At 37.6% G+C, this 14574-nt stretch overlaps 1 protein-coding gene across 4 annotated transcripts in view; it reads left to right on the top strand.

Moving 5' to 3' along the window:
• The window catches only part of BEND5 (BEN domain containing 5), a 694656-nt gene that overhangs the window by 25663 nt on the left and 654419 nt on the right, over positions 1-14574 (top strand). For all 4 annotated transcript variants that reach the window (XM_053392494.1, XM_053392492.1, XM_053392493.1 and 1 more), the window contains exon 3: positions 171-295. In XM_053392494.1, coding sequence (XP_053248469.1) covers positions 171-295 — 125 coding nt within the window. The remainder of the gene's footprint in view (positions 1-170; positions 296-14574) is intronic.

Raw genomic sequence — 14574 nt, forward strand, 5'->3', positions numbered from 1 at the left:
TTTATTTTTTAGAAATGAAATGTGCTCACAGCCAACAGTTGTGGATTAGAATTTTCCATATAACTTTATTGAGTCTTTTGGTAGAATATTTCTCTAAGAGAGGTATCACTGATCAAAGGGCTTTTCTGGAATGTGTTAACATAGCATTCTGTTTTCTAATATTTTTTTAGGTAACCTTGGACGTGTGGACTATATTACTGAATTTGAGTATGACCTGTTTATCAGACCAGATACATGTAATCCCCGTTTTCGAGTCTGGTTCAATTTCACAGTTGAAAATGTGAAAGAATCTCAGGTAAGTGCAATTTAAATGAGAATGAAGTAAACTTTTGCTTGACAACCAGAAATGTTCTGAATATTTAGATAGCTCTTATTTTCTGGCTGCTCTGTAGCTGAATTAGAGATGGCCTGTACTATATTGTTGCTATTTAGACATGTTAATTTGACAAGCAACTTGTTTCCCAGGTGGTAAAATGTGTCTCTCTCATATATCCTGGGCTGAGTAAGATATTTGACTAAAAGATACCTTAAACTGGGTCTGAAGATCTCATGCTATGGTTACTGCTAATCTGTCACTCCTAGCTGCTTGCCTCAAACCAGTGTACCAGCTGTCTAGGAGATAAGTTAACTGATCTACTTTTAAACCAGTTTTTCCTAATTATACTTCTGTCTGTTGGTAACTAGCTTGTTGTACTCCAATATTATAATGGGTTCCTTTTATGGTTCACCTCTTATCTCTGCCTTGGTTGTCCCCTAACGAACAGATATGTGAATTCACAAACAGCCAAAGTACATGGGCTGTACTCAGTTCCTTTGTGGGCGTGTTTGTGCTTGCCTCCAAGAGAGTTTTCATTTTGCTATGTTTAAGATTTAAGACACCATTTTAGCAGAGCACCTAGTTGAGCATTTTGCCGTTTGTTATTGAGCACAGATGAAATGTCATCTTGGTAAAAAATTCCAGTAATGTTTTTAGAAAGGAACTATAAACAATTCACATATGGATGCCTTTGTGAACTTTTTTTATAATGTTTTCTTTTTGTACAGTTACTGGTTGTTTTAGCTTGGGGGTTTTTTATTTAAAAAAACCAATATTTTAATAGAAAGACACCATTTTCCTTAAGCTTCCAAGACGTGTAAGACTATCCTTGCACAAATTCTTGTGAAAGATCAGTTGCATGTGGACAACCTTGCCTTCATGCTCATCTAGTAGCTATACATTATAGAAAGTGTTTCTGTGGTTAGTGGTGGAGGCAGATCATAGGGCACATGAGTTAAGGTTAAGAAATGTCTCCTTGGACTGCACAAGAGCCAAATGATTAATCACAATGTTGGCAAGACAGCTTATAAAATGTTTTGTTCCTGATGGACAACTAATTGTAAGGGGCGAAAATGGGAGAAAGATGTTTGATTAGAGAACAAGAGCAACACAGTGTGATAGCATAAATAAAACCCAGGAAAATGTGACAGATCTTAAATATTGTCATCTGCTTAGCTTGTAGAGGTCCTTCAGTTGGGAAAAATTCCTCCCTGGCCCTGAATGCGTCAACCATAAAACCATAGCAAAGTCAAGCAAAGCACAACACAAGTAAAAGGGGCGCCAACCATGAGATAAGGGAGGGTGGGTGGAAGATCCTAAAAGCCCATTGCGGTCGCTACCAAAGGTCAGGGCAATTTTTATGCCCAGGGAGCAGACCTGAATGAAGTCTTCTAGGAGTCTTTGTCAGACCTGCCCCCAGGCTCCACCCCTTCACCCACCTATGATTGGCCAGTTGTGCCCAGTGGGCAAATTTGAATCTAATAGGTGGTGGGAGAGGTTGTTGCTTCTCCCCTCAGCTGTTGGAGCCTGGGACTGAAGAGCCTGGGACCACTAGATCGCAGTGGGGCTGTGCCAGGCCATATATACCACTTCACCTTCAAGCAGGTGAGTGGATGTTGTCCAGATTTAACCCAGTGATACTACTTTGTTTTTATTCCACAGTTCTTTACTTAATGTACATTTTGTCAGTACTAATATGGCCCAGCTGTTTACAATATGTAGTTCTGTATACATGTATGTCTGTGCATGATTTTGTATCATTATGTCTTGCCTGAAAAAATCCCATAACTAAAATAACATTTTAATGGAAGAATTATTTAATAATAATTCCTCTTTTATATGACTATCCTATGTTACAAGAAAAAAATCATGAAATGTGTTATCAAAATTTGTGTTGCTGCATAGATGATTGGTCCCATTCCCCTGTTTTGTTCCTTAGTCAACAATGATGAGATTGTAAAGCCATGAGATGATTGAGTACCTGTCTCAATGAGCACCAAGATCTCATGTAGAGATACAATATATATCTAGAGTTCACAGGATATTTGTTTTCATGGTTGTATACATGAAAAAGAATGGGTTCACTATTAACTTTGACTTGTGAGGTCTGTTTTTATAATATGTCTTCCTGCAATCTGCTTTTTTTATCTCTAAAATTTCCGTTAAAATGAGTCCTACATGAATATAATGAAATCTTAAGCATCTCTCAGACTGGGCACCACCAGACACTGCAACCTTAGTGTATTAAATAAATGCTACAAATTGTTGTATCAAATGGATATGGTGTGTTTTTTATTAACTATATTGTGTCATATAAGAAACATATTGTAAAAGTCTCTTTGGTGTATTCTGAACAGGTTGTAAAATCATTTTAAGTGATTTATTTAAGATTATAAAATATAATTGCACCTTCTTCATAACCCCCTCCTTAATGGCATTAGAGCTGCAGTCCAGTTCATAGTTAAGCATGTTTAAATGTCATTATTTCAGTGTAGTAGGTCTTGATTAACTTGATATAACATATTTACGATAAACTAGCTTATTGATGTTACATTTATTATTGTTATTGAAGTGGCACAGAGAAGAATGTAAAGAAAGCAAACTATGTTTTCAATATCATTAATCCACCTGTGATACCCGTATACAATTGTATGGTCTGCTACAGTGATTTGATGAGATTCTATCATGAAGAGTTTGCAGTCCTTTGACAAGGATAGTTTTGCATAGATTTTTGTTTGTTGCAAAGGGCTCCACAAGATCCCTTTACAACTCCAAGTCTATAAGCGTTTAATTGCAAAATTAAACCTACAAAGAGATTACTTAAAAGAAAAACATTTTCACAAATATACTGCCCTGGGTTTTAACATAAGGAAGTTTCCTGCCCCCTCCTCCCCTCTGCATCTTATTTGTGCCCTTGAAACAGCTGGTAAACAAAGGTCTCTGTGCCTAAACTGACTTTTACAGTTATTCCTGGTGTGGCTAGAGAAAAGTGTTTCTCCCTCTCCCACAACAGTAGAACATGTGGACATCCAGTGAAGCAGAATGTTAGAAGACCTGAGATGGTCAATCTAGAGCATCATCTACTCTGATTGCCCATCACCAGCATGTGTCCTGACAGATTGCTCTAGATTTGTTTGCTTTGTTTTCTTACCAAAAATTTAAGCTGTTTCAAGCTGAAATTGAAAAGTGTTTGGGAATAGTTTCTGTATATTACATTCCTATATTATGAAAAACTGTCCTTTTATTACGTCTCAACACTGGAGGATGGACAAACAAACAAACAAACAAATGAATGAATGTAATTAGGTATTCATTATGAGCAGTTTTGTCCCTTGTAACCTTCTATTCCTGAATTTATAAATGTTGTATATGATTGCATTATTTGTTTGCTACTCTGTGTGAAATGTAAATTAAATGCAGAATGAAGCAGTGATATCTAAGAATCTTAGAGATGCCTCATATTTTATATAGAAATATCAGTTCCATACATACACCATTGTTGTAAAATGAGTAACTTTGCAGTTGTGGAAACTTTTGCCTATTAATATTCTTCCAAGTAGGATCCTTTCAAGTAGAGACATTTCTTTTGAATCATTACAATGTAATGCATAGTAAGCATTTTATGTAATGCTTCCTTAACATGTTCCAGCTTTTAGAATATAATTAATATGGATTGACATAGATAAAATTGTGTTAAATTTATACACTTAATTTCTAATGTCTATGAAACCATCTTAGTTGCCAATTTTTTGAAATTACAGCAAGCATATTCATACTTTTGATTGTTACACTGATGTTTCTTGAGTAGAATCTAAATAGCCAGGTGTGTTTACTTACTTAATATGATGACATCTGTCAATCAGAATGTCAAAATTCTAAATAGTACAAACAAGAAGGATGCTTTGTTGTAATTATCATTATATTAGTGATGTGACACATTTAGTTTTGCTTCTATTTAGGAACTTATTTGTAGCATGCTTTTCAAGTCACACTTGTTTTTGGCAACTGGCAGACCTCAGGACAAATCCAGCATACAGAAAATACTGCTACAATATCCCACTTTAAGTATTCACAATTTCTCTTTCTCTTTTCTTACTACTTCTCTCATATTCTTCTTTCTAGGGGTTTGGTACCACCTATATATGAGTTTTAGAGTCTTAATAATGGCTAAAGTTTTCTGAAGCATTGACCTTAACTATGGTTAATTCTAACCAGGCTTCATTATTATTCAAAGTTTGAAATCATGTTTGAAGAATAGAGAGTGGGAGTATGTAGCTATTACCCGTAAGTGCCTTACATTCACTTTGGATCAGAGGACAATTTTTAGTGGTGGGGAACCTTTCCTTTCCTTTTCCCCCTTGAATCTGCATTCGACTTTGGACAAGTCTCTGGGAGCTGTGAGCCAGCAGTGGGTAGAAGTGGGGCATATTCCAGGGGAAATTGCCTTGTGGGCCAAATTAGGACCCATACTAAGCTTAATTTGGCGCACTGGCCAAAGTTTTCTACACTTAGCAGATACATCTGCTGGGTCAAAAGTCCTTGCAATCATGGAAGGGCACCATTTGGATACAAGTCAGTGACTTCTTTTTGGGGTACAGCCCTCAGAAGAGGTTGTCTATTTATCAGTATAATTTTCAGTTCCCAAATGTATAATATTACTTATGAAATATTTAGTTTATTTAAAATGTAAAGTTTCTTACCATTTTAGAAGGATAACAGCTATCATGAATATATATATGCATTATTCTTATGCTGTAATACACTTTCAAGTAACACCTCTCCTAATGTACATATAGTCACAATATTCTAACTTTAAAATAACGTGGAGAAGCTTTCCCCTTTTTGGTAAATTGCAAGGGCTTATACAAAAGGGATGTATTTTATTGCAGAAAACTTAACATGGTATCACCACAGGGTTTTTATTTTTTATTTTTTTAATCATTTCTTTGACATTTTTGGCTTACACAACAGGGTGCCAAACATTTATGACAGCTTACAGTGGAAAAACAATATTGCTTTTAGTTAACAACGTTAGCTATGAATATATATTGACAGCATTTTCACTACAGATTTGTTACCAACATAATACAAAGCAAATAGCATTCAATATGTTGGAATACTCAAGGGAATTAAAGAGTTTCAAAAACAAATTTATGGTATTAGGTGCTGAATGTTGAAATCTAATGAAAATGCAAATCTAGAAGCATCAGCAGAACATACTTTATGCAAAGGAATATAGTTTATCCAACTGATAAAATTAAGATTAAGCTGAAAAGAATTACTTTAGAATATCTCTACTTGTTTTAGTAAACTAAAGAGTGAAAATCAGCATCAATGTCTGAAACTTTCTTGCTGACTTTTTAAACAGCCAAACCCAGGTGAGATGAAAACGACAGCCAAAACAAGCCCTCCCCCATTTTGTTTGCAAGGTCTTGCATCCCCCCCCCATTAATACCATAGGGCAGGCATCCTCAACCTCAGCCCTCCAGATGTTTTGAGACTACAATTCCCATCATCCCTGACCACTGGTCCTGCTAGCTAGGGATCATGGGAGTTGTAGGCCAAAAACATCTGGAGGGCCGAGGTTGAGGAAGCCTGCCATAGGGGAAGCAAAGCAACTACAGAGAGCCTAAAATGCCGAGTACTAGCCAAACATTCTGAATGATGCTCTGCCGAGGCATGGAATCCATATGTGGTACAAAGAAAGATACTGTGCTGCAGTATGTGGTGTGGTCTTAATTCTAAACTATCAAGTGATCTGTTCAAGATAGACCTTTTTCCAGACCCAAATATCAATATGACCATTAAGAAAAGCAGAAATTAATAGTTTCCTAAATCAACATGTTATTTGCTGGATAAGGTTGGAAGATATTCTGTTTACAGGATAATGCCTCCCTCTAGACTTGATTGACAGGGTCTTTTATCTCCTCTTCCAGGGGATAGTAGTGGTGCAGGGTATTTGTCCAGATATACCCTGCTTATGTGAGACGCGTTTGGTGCTGTGGGTTAAACCACAGAGCCCAGGACTTGCTGATCAGAAGGTCGGCGGTTCGAATCCCTGCAATGGGGTGAGCTCCCGTTGCTCTGTCCCTGCTCCTGCCAACCTAGCAGTTTGAAAGCACATCAAAGTGCAAGTAGATAAATAGGTGGTAAGGTAAACGGCGTTTCCGTGCGCTGCTCTGGTTCGCCAGATGTGGCTTAGTCATGCTGGCCACATGACCTGGAAGCTGTATGCCGGCTCCCTCGGCCAATAAAGCGAGATGAGCGCCGCAACCCCAGAGTCGTCCACGACTGGACCTAACGGTCAGGGGTCCCTTTACCCTTTACCTCTTTACCCTGCTTATGGTTATGTTTGGTCTGGTATTTTCTTTGGTGAAAATCCCTTTGTTTGAGCCAATATGTTGAATTTGTGCATGTGCCTCCTTAGTTTTTCTTTCTAGTGTTTTTCCTTCTCTTTTTTTGTGTATATTTGGGACCATATATGGTTATTTAACTACCATCTACCTTCCTCCTCGTCAGTTTCCTTAGGGGCTTTTCCTTGTCCTTCTCTGAACCTTTCTCTTAAAAGTAAAAAAGAGAAGTTAATTTCCTTTGGGGGGGCATTTTCTGTTAGCCTTGGTACCCTTTTCTTCCCCCTCTCTTTCTCAATACTGTTTTCCCAAGCCACTCCGCGACTGGCTAATGGAAGGCAGCTAGCGAAACTGATATTTCTTTTCCCTTCCTCCTCCTCTACAGCTCCTGCAAAAGACCTCCCAAGTCCTGAACAGTTTGAGTTGCATGGGTTCCTCTGCCCAATTTCAGGCACTTCCTCCTTTCCGCTGTAACCCCATGCAGCACAGCCAACATTAGTCAAGAGATCCCCCACAACCCCCTGGAAAGTTTTTTTAGGGGATGCAAATGAAAAGGCGAGAAGAGGAATACAGTATGTTTGTGCAAGTTGCTTTCCACTTGCATAACTGCTGGGTGCAATCCTTAAAATTTAAAATGTCTGGATCAATATCTATTTGGACACCCCAGTCTCCCCAATTATAGTTGATCAGAGACCCATCATGGAGCTTTCCTACCCACAACATCTTTGACATTTGCGCAGATGGATATGCTCTCATCCTTGAGTGTCAGTTGAGCAGTGTGCACACAGACGAAATCTGAGTGCACCTAATTATGTATGAACCTCTAGATTACTATAAAACAATATAGCCTATCAACCACTTTTCTTACACAATATGTACTTGATGTTAATTTGGTTTGTGTTTGTTCAAAACACTGTCCTCATATATATGGTACTTTACCAAGTAACATAAGCAAAATGCCATGTATTTGCTAAGCTAAATACAGACCAGGGAAAAGGCAAGAGGAAAAAGGAGGAGGATCAGAAGCAAAAGTAAGAAGGGATTGTGGAAGGGAAGGTTTAAAGCTCATCTGCTTGTGATTCCTCCACTCTGCTGCTTATCTGACAGGAGAACAGCTGACACTGAGGAAAAGGAGTCTGGGGTGCAGAAAAAAGTTAATATTTTTACCTGAAGCCCCACCTCTACTCCCTGCTGCTCAGTGGGAGGGTATGTGGTGGATCACATAAGATTAGGCTGGTCAGAAGCAGCTTGCAGAATGCAGATTGAACATTTCTAAATGACAGATAGAAAACGGGCATATTTCCTGATGGCTATGTATACTGAGTGTAGAATGTATAAAGCTCAAATGAGATACAGTGGTACCTCGGGTTAAGTACTTAATTCGTTCCGGAGGTCCGTTCTTAACCTGAAACTGATGGTGTTTCCTGCTTGGCAGGGGGTTGGACTCGATGGCCCTTGTGGTCTCTTCCAACTCTATGATTCTATTATTCTATGATTCTATGTTCATAACCTGAAGCACCACTTTAGCTAATGGGGCCTCTTGCTGCTTCTGCGCTGCTGGAGCATGATTTCTGTTCTCATCCTGAAGCAAAGTTCTTAACCCGAGGTACTATTTCTGGGTTAGCGGAGTCTGTAATCTGAAGCGTATGTAACCTGAAGCATATGTAACCCGAGGTACCACTGTATACATACTCTCTAAAACCTGCTAATGATTGTGCATATTGACTGGAGAATGTACAAAATGCAGTTGCGATGTGCAGATTCCTCAAGGCTTGTTGGAAATTATGTATATTGACTGAGAAATGTGACAAAATTCCTTCTTCATGGACAGATTATATGCATATTCCCTATGAGGCCTGGTGAATATGCACAGTGGTTGGATGTTGTGCAGATGAACTGTTCAACATACATTATATACCTTCCCTCATATTATCCAACCCATCATAATTATTGACACCTTTCTAGTTCATAAAATTCCTTAGTTCTGTTTAGTTCTGTGAGTTTTGGTACAGTAAGGTGATTTCTTTGTGAGCTACCCATAGGGAATTAATATTTTTTTAATAGTAAAACTATTTAATAATCCAACATCGGGAACCGGATTTAGGGCTGTTTGGGAGGTTCCACTGCACAGGGTGCCAAGCCAAGTGGGTGCAAAATAATAAAAACAAAAACACAAAACCCTGTATTTATACAGGTAGCTACTGAGAAGATCCATAAAAAACTGCACTTAAAGGAATTATTGTGAAAATAAGAAATATTTAGGGAAGGGCACCAAATTTTGTCATCGCTCAGGGTTCCATATTATCAAAGTCTGCCCTTGCAACATAGTCACTATAGTTTACTGGTACTATCCTCCCCCCACATACCATACTATGAACTACATTGGTATCTTCCTTTGTTTATGCTTCAAAATGTTGAGTTTATAAGTGAGGGAGGCTCTTTTTTCCTTGGAAGAATGAAGTCACAGAATTCAATAGGACTTTTGAGAAGGCTGTTTCTAGACTGTTGGAATTAAACTATTGGTACCGAGAAATATGCACTTAGGAAAGGCCTCCTCCCTGATGAGTTATCCCCCTTTTCAGCAGAAAACAATTACTTGGAATTGTCCCATGAGTGACTAATACAGAGGCTGAGAAGTGAATATAGTAAATAAGAAAGATAGTAAATATAGATCAAAACATCCTCATTTACTGTCAGAAATAAGATAGGAGCAGTATTAAGGCACATCGATGAAACAAACCAGCACTTATTCACGGTGAAATCTGTAAAGTGTCTTCGATTGCTCAAGGGATCTTTAGATATAGCATTATTTTCTCTGTCTTATGGATGACTTGACCACCTTTGCTATGAATTTTTCATGATTTTCCTGACCCAGCATCTCTTGCCTGTGGAGAGAGTAATACAGTATTGATTTGGGTGTTAGATTTCTACCTTTTTCTTTTCTTTTGCGACAACAAGATTTTGTAGCCTAGAAACCTCAATCCCTGATTACTCATTAGAGAATTGAGCAGTTCTTTTTAGATCTAGAATGAAAAAGAGAGGTTTGAGTGCTTGTGTTGTAGGCAGTCTTTACTGGAATTTCAAATGATCTCCGTGCTAAGGTTTAATGTTGTTAAAAGCTTCCTTAATTGAACCAGGAGTGCAAGGAATACAGATTAAAGAGACAAGACCTCTATCTGACAATTAGAATGTTGTGGGTGATGTTTGTGAACATGCTCATTTAAAAGCATACCACAAGCTAGAAAACTAGGGGGGAAAGGCTCAACTGCTGCATTTTTTCCAGTCAATGACTTCTGCTGGCTTATTTTCTGTGCCTCTCAGGCATATTAGAAAATTGAAAAGAGTCCATGATGCTGCCACTTTTCAGCTAAATTGTTTTGTAAGAGAAAAGGGAAAAAGCCGTATCTTACATCCCATGCAAACTTACTGTCAGCATTGCCATGGAAACAAGATTTTTAAAAAGGAGTTAACTGAAATTTAGCAGCATTTTCATTTCTTTGTGATTCATACTTCATAAAAATGCAAATCTCACACTAATACATGTTTTACCTTAATATTTTATACTACCATTTAGATTTAACTGATCTAATGTTTTGCTTAATTAAATTTTGAGCTTCTTTGAATGCTTTACATTTATATTTTTTAAAAGTACTCTGGTCCTATCAAGCTTCAGATTTTGACAGTGTGACACACTATTTAAAATACTGTCATTGAGAAAATCATTCGTTTCAACCTGTAATCATAAGCAGAACAAAGTATTGTAAAAGCATGACTGATTTTTTTTGCCATTATAGTCTTTATTTATGCTGTTTTATCAGATTAGAAAGTATTGTATTACTTCAGTTTCTTTCTCTTTTGTTTCATTCCATGCTAAAGAAGAAGAAGAAAAATAGTCAAACTTATTTTTCTTTTCTAGCAATCAAACCGTGTGTGTGTGTGTGTGTGAATGAATATTTGGGTGGGCACATAACGACTCTAGCAGATTGATAATATTTTGAACTGTTTTCTGATATCTTTTTCCACAGTGTGGCTGCTTGGTTTACCAGATGCTGTTCAAGGACATTCCTCATATGTAAACAGATTATCACAAATAAGGCAAACTTCATTTTTAATCATTGCCTTTGTGGTTATCTATAAATGGTGCCTTCAGGTGGATTGATGCTTCTGTTATGCCTGTAAAACAAGGGGGGGGCTATATGTAGCCCTTCAGCTATTGGACTACAACTCCCACCAGCCGCAGCAAGCATGGCCAGAGATCAGGGATGGTGAGGGTTGCAGCCCAAGAACTACTGGAGGGTCATAGTTTCCCAGTCTTGGTGTAAAAAATGTTGACCAAGTGTAATTTCCAACATCCTAAACTAGCCTAGCCAAACATTTTCTTTATGTGCTTTACTATTGTATGGAATGACCAAGGAATACTAGGGGAAGGTTGGGTTTGGTATCTAGAAAGATATAGTTTCATTGTTATGGCTCATATAGTCCCAGTGCAAGAGCATGAAGAATGACAGCAGAGACCATTATTTTAAAAGAGTAGTTAATCAGATAATTTCTTTTTAATGAATAATATAAACAGACAATTGGGAGCCCTTTAGTTCCATTACCTAACATTTAGTTCCATTACCTAACATCTTTACACTGTAGTAGCAATTTGGCAGCATTGATTCAAATATCATGTATAGACAGAGTGTTTATTTTCTAATATATTTTTGTAACCTCCTCTATAGAAAATATTCATCATGTTTTGTTGTGTATTTTATGCATTGTAATAACAATTTTCAAAATCTGTCTGCAGAACAAACTACCAGACTCCATCCTTCCTTTAAAAAACCCACACCAAACTGCCAATTATTCTGCCAAAAATGAAATTCAGAACTCAGGATCCAGTTAGATAGTGGCAGGGTACCCAACATGTTGCACTCCAGATGTTGCTAACTACAACTTCCATCATCCCTGATAATTGAACGTACTGGCTGGAGCTGATGGGAGTTGCAGTTTAACAACATGTGAAGGGCACAACACTGCTTACATCTGTTCTATGGCATTCAGACTTGAGATAAGTAGATAAAAAAATGTCAGATAGGCAGGTGAGAACATGGTTAGCATTGCACTGTTATACAGTCATACTTTGGAAGTCGAACGGAATCGGTTCCAGAAGTCCGTTTGACATCCAGAACATTTGGAAACCAAAGAGCAGCTTCTGATTGGTTTCAGGAAGCTCCTGCAGCCAATCAGAAGCCATGGAAGCCCTGTCGGGTTGTCAGGTTCTAAAGAACATTTGCAAACTGGCATATTCTATTCTGGGTTTGCAGTGTTCGGGAGCCAAAGCATCCGAGTACCAAGATGTTTGGGTTCCAAGGTATGACTGTATATCTAAGGAGCAGTGCTTTTTTTCTAAAAAAAAAATGTTTAGGGGTATTCTCATTTTCCTACTCATATTCCTACCCATATTTGGCCCCTCAATGAGGCCAAACTTAGATTCACAAAATGTTTAGGGGTATGCATCCCCCTGCATCCCCCCAGAAAAAAGCACTGCTAAGGAGTAAATACAAATAACTCCAGTGTATTTTATCAAACGCTTTATGAGCATCTAGTGAAGCAATCACACATGGATTCCACAACAGTTTTCCATAATATACTGCATTCAGCATCTTCTGTATGAGATCTGCTATATGTCTATGTTTAACAAAACCTACTTGTTCTGCATGGATTATACTACGTAATATATTTGCCAGTTGATATTAGCTAGAATACTAGTAAATGTTTTAGCATCCTGCCCAATGCATGAAATGTATCCAGAGTCTCTGAATCTTTATGTGGTTTCAATATTACCACTATTCTAGACTCTTTCAAGGATATCAGGACAATTGCCCCGTTAGAATGCTGTTAAACATCCTGCCCATATTGGGGTCCCCCCCCGCCCCAATATTTCAGAATTTTTTTAAAATAAAATTTATCTGTCAGATCATCTATATCAGGGGCTTTATGCAGTTTAAACTTTTCCATATATTTTCTAGTTGTATACTAGCTTTCACAGAAATTAAAAACCTTTTAAACATGGCTGCACTGTACATTTATATAATGACACTAAAAAAAAATATTTCTAGCCCATTTCCTAATCATTTGCAAAACTGAATTTTCCTGTTTCACTGGTATAGCAGTGAGCTCTGCACTATGCCTGCAACCTCTGTTTCTTTGTGTAGTAACAGCAAATTTAGACCTTATCAGTGTATATATGAAGAAGGGAAATTTTCTTGTCCCATGTGCATCACTCTTTATTTAAGGAAGGAAGAAGGCTGAAGCGTGTGATAGAAATTATGTAGATTAGCCACCATAATTAGCTCAGCATATTTGCATGTTATGCTAGTTATCTTGATTTAGGGGTTGGGTTATGGCAACCCTACTTCAGCTGATTAAATAGTGGTTCTTTCTTGAATAAAGAAGGCAACCATTTTGAAGTCTTGAACTAATTTAAATAAAATTACACTGTTTTACAATGTTTATCTTCCTAGTTTCTTTTCCTCTGAACATGTAAATTACGGCTCCTTTGGCAAAGTCTTCGTTGTTTTTGCTTTTATAAAGAAATGGGTGGGAGGAAGAAGAGTTAATTATGGGGTTATGTCCTCTTACTGAAAGGTTAAAAATTGTTCCTCACTTTCATTGGAATGACAGATTATAGAGCATGAGAACAGAAGACAATAATTTTAGCTAGGGGTTGTAATTCTCAGGAGAATGTAATTCCCAACACAGAAGGAAAACAAATTAGGATAATATTACAGTTGTGTGTATATTTTTGGGATCTTAGTATCCATTCTCAACATACACACCTCTCATATTGCTGAAAACAGAAACCAAGAAGATTTGACTATATCCTATATACTCCTACAAAGTTCCTAGCAGTAGTATTTATGTTTATAGTTTTTGTGGTTTTTAAATTATCCACCAATATTCCTAAAACTGGGAGTCTAAATGTTTCCAAACTGAGCCTCTACTTTAAGAATGCACAGACTGATGGAGACCCAAGCACCATGCCACTCATCTGAAAATCCTATAGCTAATCTACAAAGAGTTTTCTGGGTCCTTGGGAGAAGAGGTGGGAAAAAGCATGAATTGAAATGAATTGGCTGCTGTTGGCGACCAGATATATTTTGCCTTTGATACACCTCCATTATTTACTTATTTAAAATATTTTTATGCCACTCTTCTTCAAAGGTATGAGGGTTTCCCCCAATAGGCACAAAGAAACAATCATATCAAAAGTAAAATACAGTGAATCACTTAAACTACATTATTAAAATCCTATAGAGAGGCAGCTAAAAGAAGTGAATGCCTCTCTAAATGCCTGGACAAAAAAAAAAAGTTTGGATCTGGCACAATGATTCTAACATTGGTTCTAGCCATAATCCTTTGGGAAGGGCATCCCAGAGAATGGGCAGTAGCACAGTACAAGCTTCCTCTAACACATGGGAAAGTGTTTCCATTGAATTCACAGGTGTGTTGGTGTAGAGAAGGCACTTCTTCAGATATCTGAGTTCTTTTAAAGGTTATAATGGTAAGTACCAAGAGATTAAGAGTGCCTACTGATGATCCCATCCCATACATACAGTCTTGTGAATGATGAAAGAAATGGTTTGAGTTTGATTCTAAAGTTACACACTGGGGCTTTTCTACAATTCCTCTCCCATTTTTGTTGGTGAAAACAAGTCATAAACTTGCTTATAATTTTATTAATTGGATTGGTCCTATAAAAATAGTCTTCTGTTAGGAGCGAACCAGCAATAAATCATACGGAATAAGTTATCACTTTATTAGAAGAAGCAGGATCTGCTCAAGAATGCCAGACCTAATGAGCACAGTATCTCTCTTCGGCAGGTCTTGCCCCTATGAGGCAGTTGTGGAGACTGAAGGTTC

This window comes from Podarcis raffonei, chromosome 6 (genome assembly GCF_027172205.1).
Source record: "Podarcis raffonei isolate rPodRaf1 chromosome 6, rPodRaf1.pri, whole genome shotgun sequence".
Lineage (NCBI taxonomy): Eukaryota > Metazoa > Chordata > Lepidosauria > Squamata > Lacertidae > Podarcis > Podarcis raffonei.